This window comes from Schistocerca cancellata, chromosome 2 (genome assembly GCF_023864275.1).
Source record: "Schistocerca cancellata isolate TAMUIC-IGC-003103 chromosome 2, iqSchCanc2.1, whole genome shotgun sequence".
NCBI lineage: Eukaryota > Metazoa > Arthropoda > Insecta > Orthoptera > Acrididae > Schistocerca > Schistocerca cancellata.
The window spans coordinates 259,226,531-259,245,830 of NC_064627.1; the positions used below are offsets into that span (position 1 = coordinate 259,226,531).

Here is a 19,300-nt window from a genome sequence, read left to right on the forward strand (position 1 = left end):
AAATTCAGTACAGATTCTAATAGGGATGCCATCAGGCCCTGGGGCTTTCAATTTTAGTGAATTCAACTATTTCTCAATACCCAGTGGAACTAATATCTATTTCACTCATGTTTGCAGTGGTGAAAGAATTAAATTGGGGCAGTGCCCCTAGATTTGCTTTAAGCAACATTTGAAAACTGTGTTCAGCATTTTTTATTTTGCTTTTCTGCTTCCAATTTGTCATATGATGCTATGTTTTTGCATATTGTAAAATGCACAATTTTTACATTTATGAACATTTAAAACAAGTTGTCAAACTTTGCACCCATTTGAAATCTTATCAAGGTCTGGCAGAATATCTTTGTAGCTTTCTTCAGGCAGTACTTCATTACAGAATCATCTATACTGGATCAACAGAATACTAAGAATAAAATGGAATGAATGAATGAATGAATGAATGGTGTTTCACAAACATTGACTGAGTGTAGAACTAGTTTTGGTATCAAGTGGTGCCAAATGAAAAGATATCAAATATCTGTCTTTTAGAACCAGGAGTTCCTTACGTGGATAAAGATACTGAAGTTATTGAGGAAGAGAGAAGGATCCAGGGAAAGGAGGGTATATGGGACTGTCTGTACAGTATGAGATTTGCAAGCCTACAGTCTTCAAGCCAATAAAATTCTTTGTGGTTGGTGACCATATCATATGTGAAAAAACTTCTGAAATTTTGACTGCTGTTGCAGGGTAGCTGATGAAGGCTGCCTGCAGTAGCAGTTACAATGTCTCTAGTTTTATCATATACGATATGGTCACCCAAGAGTTCAGTTTTACCAATCTGTTATTCCCCAATACTTTCCTCTCTTTTTCCACAAAAAAAAAAACCCTGATAGCAAAAAACATGCTCCTCTCAGAATGTTAACCATGTAGAATATCTGAGGTGTGATTAAAAATATGATGAATAATTTTATTGGAAACAAAGTAATAAGCTTACATGGAACTTGATTTAATCTCCCTCAGAGTAGTTTCCTGCCTTGCAGTTCACATAGTCCAACATTGAATCCATGACTAGAAGAATTTCTGCAAGTTTTCTTTTGAAAAGCATTCAGCTGCTGTGTCGTTGCCCTCTCAGAGTCAGGAATAGTGCTAAAACAATTTCCTTTGACCACACTTTTAATTTTTAGGAAGAGATAGAAGTCACATAGTGCTGACTTTGATGAGTAAAGCGAATGTGGACAGACAGGAACATTTTCATGACCAGAAACTCACAAATCAAAAGTGAGGTGTGGCACAGTGCGTTGTCATGAAGAAGGAAGCCACTGGCCCATTTTTTCTGGTCTCTTTCTCCAAACATTGTTTCACAAACATTGCAGTACACCAAGGTAAAATATGGCATTTACAGTTGTTCCCTTGGAATGAGCTCTGGTCACACTAAGTCCTCAACATAAGAGCATGACTTTAATATTCAATTTTAACTGACAGGCTTTTTTATGGCAAGGAGATTTACTGGTTTTCCATTGGGAACTCTGAATTTTCATCTCAGGGCTGTACCCCTAGGCCCAAGTGTCATGTCTAGTTATAATTTTTGACATGACCTGAGTGAAGACAATCTTTCAACTATGTGCAAACTAGTATATCACTTTCCTTCTGTTCATCACTCAAAAGTCTGGGATTTTGTGCTCACTCATCTCATTTGTAAATTATCCATTAAAAGGCTTTGTACAGACCTACACAAGATGCTAAGTTCTTAGTTAAGATTTCAAATAGTTATTTGCCTGTTTGGCACCTTTTCACATGTTTCTACTGTTTTTGGTGTTAATGAATGTCCCAAACATTGCTCACATTTTGCCATCTCATTTACACTTTTAAACTGTTCATATCACTTTTAAACAGTTTTCAGGGTTACAGAATTATTACCACATACTTATTTCAATACTTTGTGTTTCTAGGCACTTTCTTGCAACTTGGATCAATACTTAATGTTCTAAATCCATGATGTGCGATAAACTTGGTAAACCACCTCACTCTAGCATCTCTGGACACTGACTGACAAGTCAGAATGTGTTCCTACTTGATGTTGCTGTCCATCTAAACAGATCAGGCCATCAGACTAATTGCATGACATAGTTTTAGCATCAGCAGTTGCTGCTACAAAAATTCATTCACTGTATTTTTTGATCCCACCTCATATTTTCATTGTTTCTTTTTATTTTACTCTTTCCAAAAGTCCTTTTGCATCCCAGCTTCTGCCATCTTCCTCTTCTTTAAGCAAACTTAGTTAGGTAAAGGTATTTAATTTCATCCTAATACTATTTTTGTCTGTCAAATGTAATCAGGTAAATAACAGTTAATTTCTTAGTGGTGTAGTACTGTCAGAAAAGCCCCATCCCCAGACAAAAGCAAGCTGCTCTTCTCAAATTCTTTGTTTGGAGTGTTAATTCACACAAAACAGAACTCTCACCATAGAAACTTCCAAAACACACCCTATTAAGTAATTCAAAGTTACTACTGAGCTATTTGCCATGTACTCACACAGAACTTACCTATTTAGAGTTAGACATCCTGTCAAAAAGGGCCTCTGCATTGCCTCACTATAACTGCTTTTTCACTGGACCCCTTACAGAATTGTCCGATTATGTTTTCTTTTTGCTTGAACTGAACTAAGAAGTGTTCTACAAAGTGTCACTTGACCTACTACCCAGATCACAAAGTTTTATTAAAAGTTTTTTCAATCTTGATAGTATCTTTGCTCACTAAATGAATGATTTAATAATTTTTTTTCCTATAGTGGACTTGTTAGAATATTGCACATTAGAACTAGCTTTTTAACACATGGCTGACATGTCTTAAATTCTCTCTTTTGGTATTTCCATCCTTGTCATCTCCTTATATTGTAGCAATGCTCGTATGCACTTCCCTCTTTTTCTTTCCCATTGTGCTGTTTTCCTCAACTTCAGGTCCAACTGCTCAGTAACATTACTTCTCTCATTTTGGATCATTAGATACCATGTTAAGTAATTATAATGAATATTAGGAAGCCTTTTTTGCAGCCCAAAAGCATTACATTCTTTCTCTCACCACCGGCCGTTTCTCAACACCAACCACATCCTTAGATTGTAGAATTTGTCATAATTTCCTTACTGACTTCATTATCTACATATAATTCTTCTCTTATTCACAGTCTTATGGTTTGTCTGTTATCTTTGGAACAATTGTTTTCTGAAGGATCTTGCACTCTCACTTTTTGGGTTCTCTTACTCCAACCAATAGATAAACAATCAGTGGTACAGTGCCTGAATTCAGCTTTCCTTGAGATTGTCTTTGTCTTGTATGGGACATGTGCCCTATGAAAAGTGGCAGTACTATTCTCTCTCCTGCTGACATGGGCTTGTTTTCACTATTTTTTCTTCTGTATGATTTCACCAAGGTAACTGAAATTATGTACTTTTCCATTTTATCATATTCTGATGGGTGATGAGGTGCTCTTCAGGCATTCGTTGTGTACTTTTTCTTGGAAGGAAATAGGTCAGATTTTTGTTCTTCACCAAAGTTACCTGTTGCAGAACTGTCTGTGTGTTTCTGCAAGATCGCCAAGTCATTTCCAAATGCAAGGCAGTTGACTTAAAACACCATTCTTCAAAAATCCAATATAAATTTTGTTCATTAAATATTTTCTGGCTAGTTCCTTTTCTCATTCTCAGATGATCTTCTTTAACACATAACTGAACAGAACTTGGGTCCACCCATCACCCTGTTGAACACCAGTTTTAATTAGAAACACGTTGGAATGTTCTCCCATGAATTTTATTTTTGAATGTATCAAAGTTTGCTTGATAATTTCCAAATTCTAAAATATGTCAAACAATACTTCCTGGTCAGCTGAAACATAGGCTTTCTTAAAGTCTACAAAGACCACTATCAGGTCCTTAGACATATTTTTTCAAAATTCTTCTCAGACTCCACACCCATATTTTTACGTATCAGGTGTGAATAACTTAGATTTTTAATTTTGATTCCATAAATTCAATGTGAGTATCATTTCTCTACAATATGAGAAAGAGAGAAAGAGAGAGAGAGAGAGAGAGAGAGAGAGAGAGAGAGAGAGAGAGAGAGAGCGCGGGGGGGGGGGGGGGGGGGGGTGTAGGGAGGGAGGGGAGCGCTGACCCATTCCATTGAAACCTTCAGAACTGGAGTCCAGTGCCCCACCTACTAGACCACCATGGCCACATACTGCAATAAGGTCCAACTGAGTATCACCAAAATCTTCTTACGAAGAGTGCAAATTTTCTTTTTCCTGTGATCTCTCTTGAAATAAGTAGACATAAGTTAAAGATAAGATCAAAGGCATCACACATGTCAATAAGTCTTTTGCCATTTTTATTTATTCTGTTGTGGGCAGGATAGTTGGCAACAATATTTTGAAACAGTTGTTCTTTTGCAACTTGTATGTTCAAATGGTTCATTAGAATTTTGACATTATCAGTTGGGGTCACTTCATTTAAATCTCGCTACAATTTCTGAGTAACAAACTATATACAATTGTCAAAAATAGCAGAGAAGTGCTGCACAAAAAAAATAGTACCTGGCCCTGTGCAGGATTAAATGATCAGTGAAACAAAGTAGAAACGTACTAACTAGTTTCCTCATCTTCTAGTCTTACACTCAGTGAAAATACACTGTGTAATCAAAAGTATCTGGACACCCCCAAAAACATACATTTTTCATATTAGGTGCATTGTGCTGCCACCTACTGCCAGGTACTCCATACCAGTGACCTCAGAGGTCATTAGACATCGTGAGAGAGAATAATGGGGTGCTCTGCAGGAATCACGGACTTCAAAGGTGGCCAGGTGATTGGGTGTCACTTGTGTCATACATCTGTACGCAAGATTTCCACACTCCTAAACATCCATTCATCCACTGTTTTTGATGTGATAGTGAAGTGGAAACATGAAGGGACACGTACAGCACAAAAGCGTACAGACTGACCTTGTCTGTTGACTGACAGAGACCGCCGACAGTTGAAGATGGTCATAATGTGTAATAGGCAGACATCTATCCAGACCATCACACAGGAATTCCAAACTGCATCAGGATCCACTGCAAGTACTATGACACTTAGGCGGGAGGTGAGAAAGCTTGGATTTCATGGTTGAGTGGCTGCTCATAAGCCACACATCACACTGGTAAATGCCAAGTGACACCAAGCTTGGTGTAAGGAGCATAAACATTGGATGATTGAACAGTGGAAAAATGTTGTGTGGAGTGATAAATCATGAGACACAATGTGGCGATCTGATGGCAGGGTGTGGGTATGGCGAATGCCCGGTGATCATCATCTACCAGCGTGTGTAGTGCCAACAGTAAAATTCGGAGGCGGTGGTGTTATGGTGTGGTTGTGTTTTTCATGGAGGGGCTTGCACCCCTTGTTGTTTTGCATGGCACTATCACAACACAGGCCTACTTTCATATTTTAAGCACCTTCTTGCTTCCCACTGTTGAAGAGCAATTCACGGATGGCGATTGCATCTTTCAACACAATCGAGCACCTGTTCATAATGCACAGCCTGTGGCGGAATGGTTACATGACAATAACATCCCTGTAATGGACTGGCCAGCACAGAATCCTGACCTGAATCCTTCCTGCCAAGCCTCTTCAACCAACATCGATATCTCTCCTCAGTGCAGCACTCCATAAAGAATGGGCTGCCATTCTGCAAGAAACCTTCCAGAACCTGATTGAACATATGCCTGTGAGAGTGGAAGATGTCATCAAGGCTAAGGGTGGGCCAGCACCATGTTGGATTCCAGCATTATCAATGTAGGGCACCGCAAACTTGTAAACCATTTTCAGCCAGGTGTCCAGATACTTTCGATCACTTGGTGTACACATAGGTTGCATACCATGTTTCTCTTAACAGTTGCTGTTTTAATTCATATATCACATTCTGAAAATCTCATAATGAAGGATCCTTCCAGGATGCAGAACAAGTAAATTCTTACATAAAATTGTGGCAGCAGCCTCTGCAGGATATTCCTGTAGAGTATACTAATGAAACAACTATGACTAATTCAATGGTTGTCTGGGGATGTGGTAAGACTCTGAAATTACCATTTTTTTGTAAATGAGTCACTCAGTTCACAGATGACATGGTAGAGCACGAAATTTTGTAGGTGGCACGAGAAACTCATTATATACTTATTATTATATGCCAGTCTGCTCTAATTGATGGTCATAGGAATTATTTCTAGATTAATTTACACATGTGGAAGAAAACACCTACTTTGAGAACAGCCACTGCTGCTTAACATAAGTTACCTATCTGCTGCTTTATTTACTATGTCAAAAACACAACACGTTTATATAGCTACAATGAACACTGTTAGCTGTCTATATAATTTGTTGTATAGTAGAATTATCTAAAAATATTGTTGTTCATTTTCTGGCTAAGTTGTCCTTTAATAAGACACCTAATAATTTTCAGATAATGGACCATGCCTTGGATGGCGTGAGGGACCCAACAGACCATATCAGTGGCTTAATTACAATGAAGCTCTCCTTAGAGCTAAAAATTTTGGTTCGGGGCTGGTGGCCTTGGGACTGACACCTTCACCAACAACATTTGTTGGTATCTACAGTCAGAACTGCCCTGAATGGATCATAACAGAGCAGGGTGCATATTGCTATTCAATGGTGATAGTACCTCTTTATGATACTTTGGGACCTGATGCTTGTGCTTATATAATCAAACAAGGTATGTCTCTATGTTGATTTCTTAATAGAAAGAAAAGCCTGCAACAAAAATAAGATGTGGTATTTACTTATTTGCACTCCACTACAAACCACTTAAAGTATATCTATAATGTATAAATCTTTTGAATTTATTCTTGTATCAATTTCATGCTAAATAATTAAACATACAATAAAACTGAAAAAAATCTAAGTTAAAAAAAAATTTTTTCCTTATAGCGGAAATAAATTTAGTTATATGTGAGGATGATGCAAAATGTAATATGCTGTTGGATCGATCACCACGTTGTTTAAGGAAATTAATAGTAATCAAAGAGGTTCGGCCAGCTACAAATCAGAGGGCAAAAAACAGAGGTGTAGAAATAATCCGCTTTGAAGAAGTTGAGAAACTTGGAGCCCAGAAAGATAACAGAGAGCAGGTGAGTGAACCTTTATATAAAATGTGCAAAACTATAAACAGAATTTGTTTTTTGTATATTTCTGAAGGACAGTAAGTTCATTGTATTAAGCACATTCTAATATTGTATCAAACATGCAAAAGTACATTTGAAACTGCGGGTGCTGCTCTAACAAAGAAAAATAAATTTACCAGCATCAGGAACTCCCATTAGTAGTTCATTATTTGTATGAAAAATATTCATTGTGTTAACATATCAGTGCATAGTTCAGAATACAAACCCAGTTAAATTCATTTGTTTTTTATGTTGTTCAGCCACCAAAGCCAACTGACCTTTGCACAGTATGCTACACATCTGGGACAACAGGTAGTCCCAAGGGTGTAATGCTGACTCATTCAAATGTTGTAGCTGCAGTGTGTGCTGTAATCCTGCAGTTAGGAGATCACCGGCCAAATTGCAATGACGTCATGATATCTTTCTTACCTTTGGCACATATGCTAGAACGATGCTGTGAGGTGAATATAATTTACTGTTTTATATTCATTGTTACTTTATTACCTACTTCTGCCATTTCTACAGTTACTGTAGGAAGCTATGTTGATGTTGATGTCGATATTGATATTCATATTGTTACTGTTTGGGACAAAGAAGTCTTTGTTCTGTTGAGAATTATAAAATATGAATGGGGAAAAGTCTTGAAATTTTCTTGTTACAGAATGGCATGTATCTGGTTGGTGGTGCTGTTGGTTTTTACACTGGAGATATTCGAAGACTGTCAGATGACTGCAAAGCACTTCATCCAACAGTAATGCCTGCAGTTCCACGCTTACTAAATCGCATCTATGACAAAGTGATGGCTGAAATAAGTGGTTCATTAATTAAGAAATTGTTATTCAATATGGCACTGAGAACTAAGGAAAGTGAAATTAAAAGGTAATGGTGTTACATATTTACACAGTCTATTAGCTGATATTATTTATACACAAGCACGTGCCTAAGATCATCGTATGAAAAGGAAACTTCTCCAGAAAGAGGGCTAACTGCATCAAAAGAAAATTCATTTTCAGGTTATCCAAAGGAGAGTTCTTTCCCCATTTCCCCCTCCTGGCTCATTTAGCAGCCAAACATTTCACAGCTGCAATGTAGGATTTCTTTGTCAATCTTCCATTAAGCAGTGTTTGTTCTTTTGTGATAAGTCAAGAAGCAAAAATTGTGGCATCTTTTTCTAATTGGGTACAGAGATATACCTTAACTATCTTATCCTGCATTAAATGTTTTAGTAATACAGTGAAAACAACATATTTCAGTGAAGATAAAATATAGTCTATGCCCAACTGTAAAATTTCTCTTTTCTTTGTGCCAGTTTGGAAACCATTCCACTTTGTGAGTCCTATGGCAATCATCATCATTTCTGAATGTCTCCTAGTACCTGATAACATACATAAAACGTTACATTGTCAAGCAAACCCAGTGACTATAAAGATTCATTAAAGTTCTTGAGTTCTTATTTTATGAACTCCATCCGTCCTATATTTAAATAATTTTATATAGCTCATTCTATTATACTCTACTACTAAAAACCATTTTAACTTGATATTCTTTTGTAACACATTCATCTACAGCATATTACACATGGAAGATGAATAGTCTAAGAGCAGAAGCTCTTTTTTCCAAGTAGCTTTCTTGCTACGTTACTAAGCCTACAATAGCTACTCCAGCCTATTGACTTATCCTACATCACTGAAGGTTCTCTTTCATGATGAGATTTACAGAACAGTCTGCATGAATAAGTGAATGAAAGAATAAATATGTGACAAAAATCACTTCCTTATAATTGGGCACTAATGAGATTAGGAAATAGATTATTGCATAAAATAATCATCTTCATTTCACATACACAACTGCAGACCTAATGTCCCTTCTCATTTATTGAATGTTCGTGGAATCGGAGAACACGTTCTGAGTTCAGGCAGGATGAAGTATCTCAAATGAAATGAGTTTCTTCACACCAGTCAGCATGGATTCTGAAAGATCACTCATGTGAAACCCAACTCATGCTCTCTTCATCTTTATTCCCCATAGGCCATATATGAAATTGAATAGTCTTCCTCTCATATAGATAACATCAATATACATAATGACACAATTACATACATAGAGCCATACATTTTAAGTTTCAATGTGTGCATCAAAAAATTTTTTATATTATAATATAGATATTAGCCAACTAGTTACACAATTTTATTTGTAATTATTTGCATGACATGGACTGTGCTGAGAATTTTAGTTTGCTAAAGACTTTTAGGACTCTGACTTTGGGCAATTGAGCTGCTTTTACCAGTCTCTGTCTTGGAATATCTCGTGGAACATCCTTTGCAATTTTTCCCCTAGTGTTGTCCTGATGTACAGGTCAACAGTGATCTAATCCTATACATTTCACTTATGACTTTCTTTTATTGTATCTTTAGTATGTTACTAAATATGTGCAGTGTGTGCCCATTCCAGCAGTTCATAAGAAATATGAGACTGTAACAGTCAAAAATACAAGGGCTGGAACTTTAATAGTGGCAACTATTTATTTACAGCTCGTACAAAATAGATATGTGTTTCAAAGTTTTACTGACCTTCAGAGTAGTCACCAGCAGTGTGTATAACCTGTTGTCAGCGATGTGGAAGTTTTAGGATACTCCTAGCAATGCCAGTTGTGTTCACAGTTCGAGCGGTGCGGTCTATTGCCCGACGAATCTGCAGCAGTTCTGAAGCGAATGCTGTGAAGTGTTTCCTTCAGTTTAGAAATCGAGTTGAACTTATGAGGACTTAAGTCAGGGGAGTGCAGTAGGTGGTATAGCACTTAGCAGCCCCATCAGTCAAACAAATCTGCAACAGCCTGCACTGTACGTGCTTGAGCATTGTCCTGCAAAATAATGGTCAGGTCCTGCAGAAAGTGTCATCACTTCTGTCTCTAAACTGGTCATAGGTTGTGTTCCAAAAATGAACAGCAGAGAGACAGAAATGATGACACTTTCTGCAGGACCTGATCATCATTTCGCAGGACAATGCTCAAGCATTATAGTTCAAGCTGTTACTGATTTGTTTGGCTGATGGGGCTGCTAAGTGCTATGCCACCTACTGCACTCCCCTGACTTAAGCCCTCGCAAATTCAACTAGATTTCTAAACTGAAGGAAACACTTTGCGGCATTTGCTTCAGAACTACACAGATTCCTCAGGCAACAGACCATGCCGCTCGAACTGTCAGCGCAACTGGCACTGCTAAGAGTAACCTACGACTTCCAAATCGCTGGCAACGGGTTATACACAATGCTGGTGACTACTTTGAAGGTCAGTAAAACTTTGAAACACACACCTATTTTGTACGAGCTGTAAATAAATAGTTGACACTATTAAAGTGCCAACCCTTATATGTCTACCTTAAATATTCTGAAGTACTTATATATCTCACTTTCCATATTATGTATGTTACCTTTGATATTCTTTTGCATATATGACCGATGTGTTCTCCCTGGGGTGACTTGGTGTTAGTATGGAATGCTGTAAGTTGATCTGTTATACCTTTTGTATCATTAGATAGTCCTAACAGAAAATGATGAGTCATGTTCTTCTTAGGGTTACACAGAAGTTTGTTAGTGGCGAACCATTCCATCGCAGCATCTAGTGATACCATTGACATTTGTTGCATTACTGGTGTATTTTGAAGAGATGCAATTATTGTTGTCATATGTATAGCTGAGAAACATGATGTGGCAAATCATTGATTGCAATTACATAACAGAATAGTCCAATAACTGATTTATGTGGTATCCCTGTCTCAATAATTTTCATCAGAGAATGTCCATCTCTCATTGAGACATACTGTTCCCTATTACTTAAGTATGAAGCAATTATTTTCATTGATGTATTTAGTGCCCCACAGAATTCAAGTTTCTCAAGCAATATTTCATAAGGAATGCAATGATGATTTCATTTAAATCATGTAAGTGAGCCCTTATTTTTGTTATTTTCAAAAGCAGTGATTATCTAGTTTATGATGTTAAGAAATGCGGAAGTTGTATTTTTTGCCCATCTGTATCCAAACTGATTGTCTGAAAGGAGTTTATCTTATTCAAAGTAATCACTTACTAGACTGTATACAACAGTTTCAAATATTTTGGAAATTGCAGGAACTACTGAGGCAGGTGTCAATTTTTGGAGGAGTATTGCCTCCTTTAAAAAAAAAAAAAAGTTGTATGACTTTTGAAATTTTTAATGATTCATGAAAAATTCCAAACTGAAGACATTAGTTAAAAATGTTTGCTAAAGTTTCACTGATCAAATGAAAAGTTCTCTTGATGATGTAGTTGGATAGTCAATAATTACACATATTTTTAGAGTTGGATAATTTGTTACAGCAATTATGACAGTAGTTGATTGATAATTTTCCACTGTAAAGACTGATTCAGTGGCAGTTGCTTGCCAAGCAGTTAATTTACAGATGTGTTGGCCACGTTGATTCTGTCTCCAATTTCTTTTGCTGAGGACACACAGAACTTGTTCAGTTTGTCTCTGGTTCAAGTGGCACTTCATTTGTGTGGGCAGAAGAGTGTTCTGCATGATAATCTGCCAAGCCACTTAGCTCTTATTTGGAGCAGTTTCTGTAAAGCTTTCAAAGACTAACTTTTTTTGCTGCTTCAGCATCATAGTTTTACAAAAAATTGTACTTCAGGTACATCCTACAATCCATATCAGCCTATTTAGTATCTATCTTACAGTTATTTCTATATACACTTTGTAGTAACAAAATTTGTTCCCCAGTGCTTTAAGTTCTTTAGTATAACAGTCTGGCAGCTTTGTTTAAAGCTTATCTGTAAAATGAGTGTTTCTTACAGATGAAAAAGTGTACCACATATCAATAATATTTGTGAAGAATCTATCAAACATAATTTTAACATTAATTTGTCCAGTCTGTGTTTCATACAGAAAAATCCCATTTCATACAGCTTAGTGCATCAGTAAACAAGTTCACAGACTTATCTTTCCAACCTCTTGCCCAACTCTTTGAATTTTCTTCTTGGGTTGTACTACTAGTGTGATGTGACAGTTTGCTGTATAGCAATGGTTTCCAACCCAAGGGGGAGAAGGAGGGGGGGGGGGATGAGAGATTTATTGGTATTTGGGAAGGGGCTGTAGATGGTTCAGAAGGAAGCAGGATCATTCTGTTAGATAGGTCAAGAATTTTATATTCTTATTTCTGTAGCAAGTGCATTTTTTTTTGTAGAGCTGGCAACATCGCCAAGTGACTGTTGGTACAACACATTCGTTCAATCTGAAATATGCATTCTTAGCTCAGTCGTATGTCTATTGTGTTCTGTAGACCTAAACAGTATTTTTATTGGTTTTGTGCACTCAGTGAAAATGTCTGCTAAAAGAACATTGTATAATGAAGAATATATTAAGTACGGATTCAACTTAATTGAAAAAGATAACATCCAATGCCACAGTGTGTTTTGTGTGATAATATCCTCAGTAATGACTCACTGCAGCATGTGCATCTGGAACATCATCCAACAATAGCTCACTTTGTGTTGAAAAATAAACTAAAATAGCGTTTTGTTGGGAAAAAAATTAAAATCACATGAGACTGGACTCTACTGGTGTCTTTCAGCAGGAAAATGAAAAGTTATTGAAGCATCATAATATGACATTTCTCTCTTAATAGCAAAAAACAAAACAAAAGTCTCATACTATTGGTGAGACGTTACCCAAACTTTCCATTCTCAAAGCAACCATAATTGTTTTTGCAGAAGATATCCAGTGAAAAATGGACAATAAGCCTCTTTCAAACAACAGTGTGCAAATGGCACTGAATGTAAAGGAACGGGTAGTTAAAAGACTGAAAATATGCCCCCATTTTTTGCCTTGCAGTGTGATTATTCTACTAATACAGCTCATCAATATTACTTCACAGTATACTATTGATCTGTGGATGAGAAGAAAATAATGGAAGAACTATTTTTTTCTAAAAACTTGGAAACAACATCAAAAGATTCTGATGTATTTTCTGCTGATAATGAAATTTTTGGTTGAAAAGTGTTTGCCTTGGGACAGAGTTGTGGGAATTTGTAATGACAGAGCACCAACCATTTTAGGTTCACGTTCTGGCTCCTGATTATTGCCAAAGAAACGAAATCATAATCTTATTGGCTCTCACTGTAGGATCCACTGACAAGCTCTAGCTTCTAAAATTTTTCCTGAGAAATTGAATAATACACTGAAAGTGGCTATCAGTGTTGTCAATAAAATAAAGTGGTGTGAACACTCATTTTTTCTGAGTCCTGTGTAATGATCTCAGTGCTGAGCACCAATCTTTGATATTTCATACACACGTCATTTTGTGATGAAGGCTGTGGTTGAAAGCTTGTGTGTAAATGTATTTTAATTGTGCCTGTCTGTAACTTACATGTCATATTTATGGTAACTAACAATCTATCTTTTTGTACATTGTTCATTTTCCTATCTGGAGTTTCCATTGTTTAATTTCAACCAACACATTGATGTTCTGAGATTTTTTTTTTTTTTTGTGGCTTCCATTACAAAAAAAGGTTTCTATTCTGGTAAGTTTGATGACCCTCCTTTTCTAAAGCGTGTATCACAGATTATATGGTCAAATAAAGTTTTTCAAAAGAAGTTTTTCAAAAGAAGTTAAAATTAGTAAACAAAATAAATAAACATAGGGGAGCTTCAGGTTATTTGGAGTTGCAAAGGGGGCACCAGGTAGTGTTTGTGCAGAATACCATGGCCAGTAGATGCACAGCTGGTAGGGCATTCATGGGGAGAATGGTAGTTGCGAGGGTTACAGGCAGACACTCTAGGGGGAAACTGAGCACCGTGAGGCAAATGCTGTTCTAAACTGAAGCCTATGCTCACATTTTTTCATAAATATTAAGTGGGGCCCATTCACACCCACTCATGCATTGTGACCATTCAGAGTGATCTGTCACCTCTGTTTTAGTTAGTATCTAGAAAGAAATCCACTGAAAACACAACAAATTATTTTTGCTTGGCTTTTAACAATTTGTAACTTTCAAGAATGTCACGTGTGGTGAATCTTGAGTAAAACCTACATATTTCTCTTGTTGCCATGTTAAAATTTCCTTCTTTTGTCAAAAACAGTGGAATTTACATAGTGCCACCTCTCTAACATGCGCAGAAGCAATTGTGAGCATAATCTGAAACAATGGTTTATTAACTTTATTAAGTGAGGGACTGAGGAAATGTAAGGTCAGTAGCTTATGAAAAAGCATGTCCTCAATATGGAATGAACATGTAATGTCATCACTTATGTTATTCCAAAAACCATAACATTTCTCATTTCACCAGCTATCAATGGTCGTAAAATTATGTTCTTTCGTTGGAAAAGAGTGCAGTTAGTGGTATAAAATGGTAGTTAATGAAGTTTTGCATAATAACAACATAGAAAAATACTCTCCTCTTTGCATATTATCATTTTCCAAAATCTCATTTCGATATCTCAAACTGTTCATGAAATCTGAAGAATGTTGTGGCTGTTTCAGTCTAGCTGTATTGCCTGCACAGCATGATGCAAATGTGTTACATCAGATCAATTGTCTCAAAATTGGTGACAGTTAGCCAAATTTCATATTCAGCAACATATTATGTAATATGCACCAAACACAAAATCATAGTGACCCCTATTATTGCAAGCTTTTTGAATTTTGTACAATGTGTTACATTCATGTAAATATCACAATAACTATGACCATTAATGAATTGATGAGCTTGTCATCATGAACCTCACAAATAAAGTTGTAAGTACCTCAATACTGATTTTTCTTTTTTTTTCCTGAATAGTTTCTCTAAAATCGTTTGAAAAAGATTGCAGGGCATGCGCCTCAATTCTGTCATCACTGACTGGCCAATAGGTGGCAAAACATTTTTGGCATCCCCTTCTGAACAAATGAATGAACTCATCCAGTTCTTTGGATGAAATTGGTCACTGTGCTTTGGCCAATATATCCTGTGCCAACTCTAGAAAAGGTTGGGAACCACTGCTGTTGAGTGTGATGAGTAATGGTTCGTGGTCAGTGAAACATCCATGTGAATGACTAACAGTAAAAAATCTCGTTACAAAAATGCTTCTTGATGAGTAGCAATTTTGTTTGTACAGAATAAATTTAAATTTGACAGACTTTATTGAGGTTATCGTAGATGGTGACTCTTTTTTTTTCACCCCCCCCCCCCCCCAATACTTTTTTCACAAGAAGTTCAAAATTTCTGAAGAACATTTCTACAGCTTTATTTGGTGGCTTATAAAGACTTAGAACTACCCTATTCTGGCCAATCAGCTTTATACAGCTGAACTCATTATTAATTCAGCACAAAATTGGCTTACAAAAACTTTTGTGAATTTCAGAGCACATTTGACAAGAATTAAAACTCCACCATTTTTCTCTGTTTCCAACACATAATGCTGGTAACAATATATCCTTGAGCAACAAAGGTGTCTTTCAGATTCAGTTAGCCAGTGATCTGATCTGCAAACTACATTCACATTTTTACATCTAGAATAATGTTCTGATTCTGCTATCTTGTTCTTAATGGTGCACATACTGATTTGTGGCACAGTAAGGACTTTATCTGTCTATCTATTAGTACTTGGATCCACTAAGCCAGATGCTGTTATTTCACTAAAGGGTCTGTTCTTTGTGGAGAGGGGAAAGTTCTTATAAAGATAATGATACCCATCATTATTGTTCTCCTATGAAGTCCTGAAAGTTGTGGATCAAGAAAAATAGGATGATGCAGTATTTTGTGCCCTTCAATAAGTATTTGACTTAATACTACACAGACTTTTATTAACAAAAGTGTGATCATATGTTGTTTCAAACAAAATTTATTACTGGATTGAGGATTTCTTTATAGAACCCACACATTATATTCTCTCAGATGGAGAATTATCAACAAATATACAATAATATCAAGTATACCCAAAAGTAATGTGTTGGTGCCCTTACTGTTGATGTTTTATATTAATAGTACCCTCCAACATTTTGCAGATTATGCAGTTATTTATAACTAAGTACTGTCTGAAAAATGCTGCATAAATATTAATTCAGTTCTTGATAAGATTTCAAATTGATGCAAAGATTAGCATCTTGCTTTAAACGATCAAAAATATAGAATTACCCATGTCACAAAATGCAAAACTGTAGTATGAGAAGTAGGTAGGTGTATTAGGCGGCAGACTTGCGTTCTGTGGCAGTATACTGTGAAAATGCAGTAACTACTGCAAGGGCTTAAGCCACAGCCAGTGTGAATAACTTACCTAGAATGCCAGCAGTTGCAGTTGATGTCCTGCTGAAAGAAGCACCCCACTTGCCAGATGCCCTCTTGTGTTTTCTCATACGTCCACATGCTGATCACCTAGGATGTAGACCAGCCACCAGGAAGCTTCTGTAGTTTGACATACAGCTGTCTAAAACAGACAGATGCCAGTTAGTAACCCTGTTCCATACTTTTTCATGGTGACACACAAACACTGCCCTTCCACAAAATCAGTGCCGAGCAGCTGCATTTAAACCCTATCTTAGCTGAGTATAATAGGATTGGCATGAAAGGGTCACGCACTGCATCTGCCATGTGTCAGTTGGTGCTACAAGCCTACCAATACAGACTTGGAATCTTAGCCATAACTCTGCTGTTGCCAGGCCTCTGATGTATCAAAAGCAGTTAAAAGCACTAGAATTAAAATGCATTTTCAGTGATATCATTTGAATGCAGTAAAATATTTCAAATTGTCATGAGGAAACTGTCAACATGCAGCTACTATTAACAGTATACCAGAATTTCTGGTATTGCAAATAATTTTGCCGTTTACAAATCTATACAGTGTATGTTATAGCAAAAAGGAACATTTACAAAAAGAAACTAAAAATTGCAGTTGAGGTTTTAGCAGTGACTACAATACTGAAAACATTAAAACAGACTCCCATTATTTTTTATAGAAAAACTGATAATTCCAGACACATTTTTACAGAGAGTGTACTAACTAACTAGTCATTTTGAAGTCACATTAATATATTGCACATAAAAGTAAAGCTGTTCTCTTTGTGAAGCTTGACTTGAATGCCACAGAACTTCACAAGGAAAGATTATTGAAAGTGGCATGCTCTCTGCTTCCTTTGACATAGGAACATACTTGAAGGGATGTACTGCTTGATGAATAATTAGACTCTTGATATAGTGGCTGTCCAGATGTTGAGCTTTAGATCATTGTATTCATAGTCTGACACTTAGTGAGACAATTGTAAAATGTTGTTGTTGTTGCTGTTTTCTTGCTCATGATGTTCTGTTGCTCTTGTGAGTGCAGTAATTATTTTAATCTTATCCCCATGATCCTTGTAGGAGCAATACATAGGGGCTGTAGTATATCCCTAGAGCAATCATTTGAAGCTTGTTCTTGGAACTTTGTTAATAGACTTTCTTGGGACAGTTCACATCTGTCTTCAAGAGTCTCCCATTTCAGTTTCTTCAGTATCTCTGTGACACTCCCCCATGGATTAAACAAACCTGAGACCATTTATGCTGCCCTTCTCTGTATATGTTCAAAAATCCCTGTTAGTCCTATCTGGTAAGGGCCCCACACACTTGGGAGTAATACTCAACTGATTGCACTTCCCCAATATTCTATCAATAAACTGAAGTCTGCTACCTACTTTACCCACGACTGAACCTATGTGATGATTCCAGTCCATATCCCTACAAAGTGTTCCACCCAGGTACTTGTATGAGCTGACCAGTTTCAACAGTGGATCATTGATATTATAGTCATAGGATACTACATTTTTTTCACTTTTTCAAGTGCAAAATTTTACATTTCTGAATATTTAGAACAAGTTCCCAGTCTCTGTGCCATGCTGAAATCTTGTCAAGATATGACTGAATATTCATGCATCTTCTCTCAGATAGTACTTCATTATAGATAACTGCATCATCTTCAAAAAGCCTGATTTTGCTATTAACATTGTCTGCAAGGTCATTAATATATATCATGAACAGCAAGGGTCCCAACACCCTCTATGGGGCACACCTGAAGTTACTTCTACATATGATGATGACTCTCCATCCAAGGTAACAAGCTGTGTCCTCCCTACCAAAAAGTCCTCAATACAGTCACAAATTTCACTTGATACCCCATGTGATCATACTTTTGACAATTAATGTAGGTGTGGTACTGAGTCAATTTCTCGAAATCAAGACACACTGCATTTAGCTGGTTGCCTTGATCCAAAGCTTTCAGTGTGTCATGTGAGAAAAGTGAGAGTTGGGTTTAATATCATCAATGTTTTTGAAAACTATACTGGTTGGTATTGAGGTGGTCATTCTGTTCAAGGTACCTCATTATGTTTGAGCTCAGTATATTTTCAAAGATTCTACAATAAGTCGATTTCAGGGATATTGAATGGCAGTTATGTGGATCACTTCTACTACCCTTCTTGCAGACAAGTGTGATCTGTGCCTTTTTGCAAGAACTGGGCATGATTTTTTTGTTAGAGGGATCCATGATAGATTATAGTGAGAAGAAGGGCTAACTCAGTCACAAGTTCTGTATAGAATCTGACAGGGATTTCATTGGGCCCTGGAGCTTTCTTCAATTTTAACAATTTCAGCTGTTTCTCAACACCACTGACATCAATACTTATTTCATACATCTTTTCAGTGAAACAAGGATTAAATTTGGTCAGTTCTCCTGGGTTTTTCTTTGTAAAGGAACATTTCAAAACTGAGTTAAGGATTTCTTTTTTTTTTTTTTGCTTTGCTATCCTCAATTTCTTTTCATGTCTCATTCATTAGGAACTGGACACTGACTTTGGTGCCACTGACAGCTTTTACAGTGGACTAGAATTTCTTTAAATTTTGTGAAATGTCATTTCACAATATTCTGTTACATTAGTCATTGAGTGCATCATGCATTGCTCTCTTGGCAGCCGAACATGTTTAGTTCAGCATCTCTCTATCTGTACCCCGATGCTTTGTTTTACACCTATTATACAGTAATCTTTGTTTCATTAGAAGTTTCTTTTCAGTGACTGTATACCATGGAGGTTCCCTCCCATTATGAACTGTTCTACTGGGTACATATCTATCCAGTGTGTAGTC

General features: G+C 36.7%; 1 protein-coding gene across 2 annotated transcripts in view; it reads left to right on the plus strand.

Moving 5' to 3' along the window:
- Nucleotides 1-19,300, plus strand: part of LOC126161596 (long-chain-fatty-acid--CoA ligase 1) — a 493,689-nt gene that overhangs the window by 436,254 nt on the left and 38,135 nt on the right. For both annotated transcript variants that reach the window (XM_049917543.1, XM_049917544.1), the window contains exons 4-7: nt 6,462-6,731; nt 6,947-7,146; nt 7,440-7,640; nt 7,841-8,058. In XM_049917543.1, coding sequence (XP_049773500.1) covers nt 6,462-6,731; nt 6,947-7,146; nt 7,440-7,640; nt 7,841-8,058 — 889 coding nt within the window. The remainder of the gene's footprint in view (nt 1-6,461; nt 6,732-6,946; nt 7,147-7,439; nt 7,641-7,840; nt 8,059-19,300) is intronic.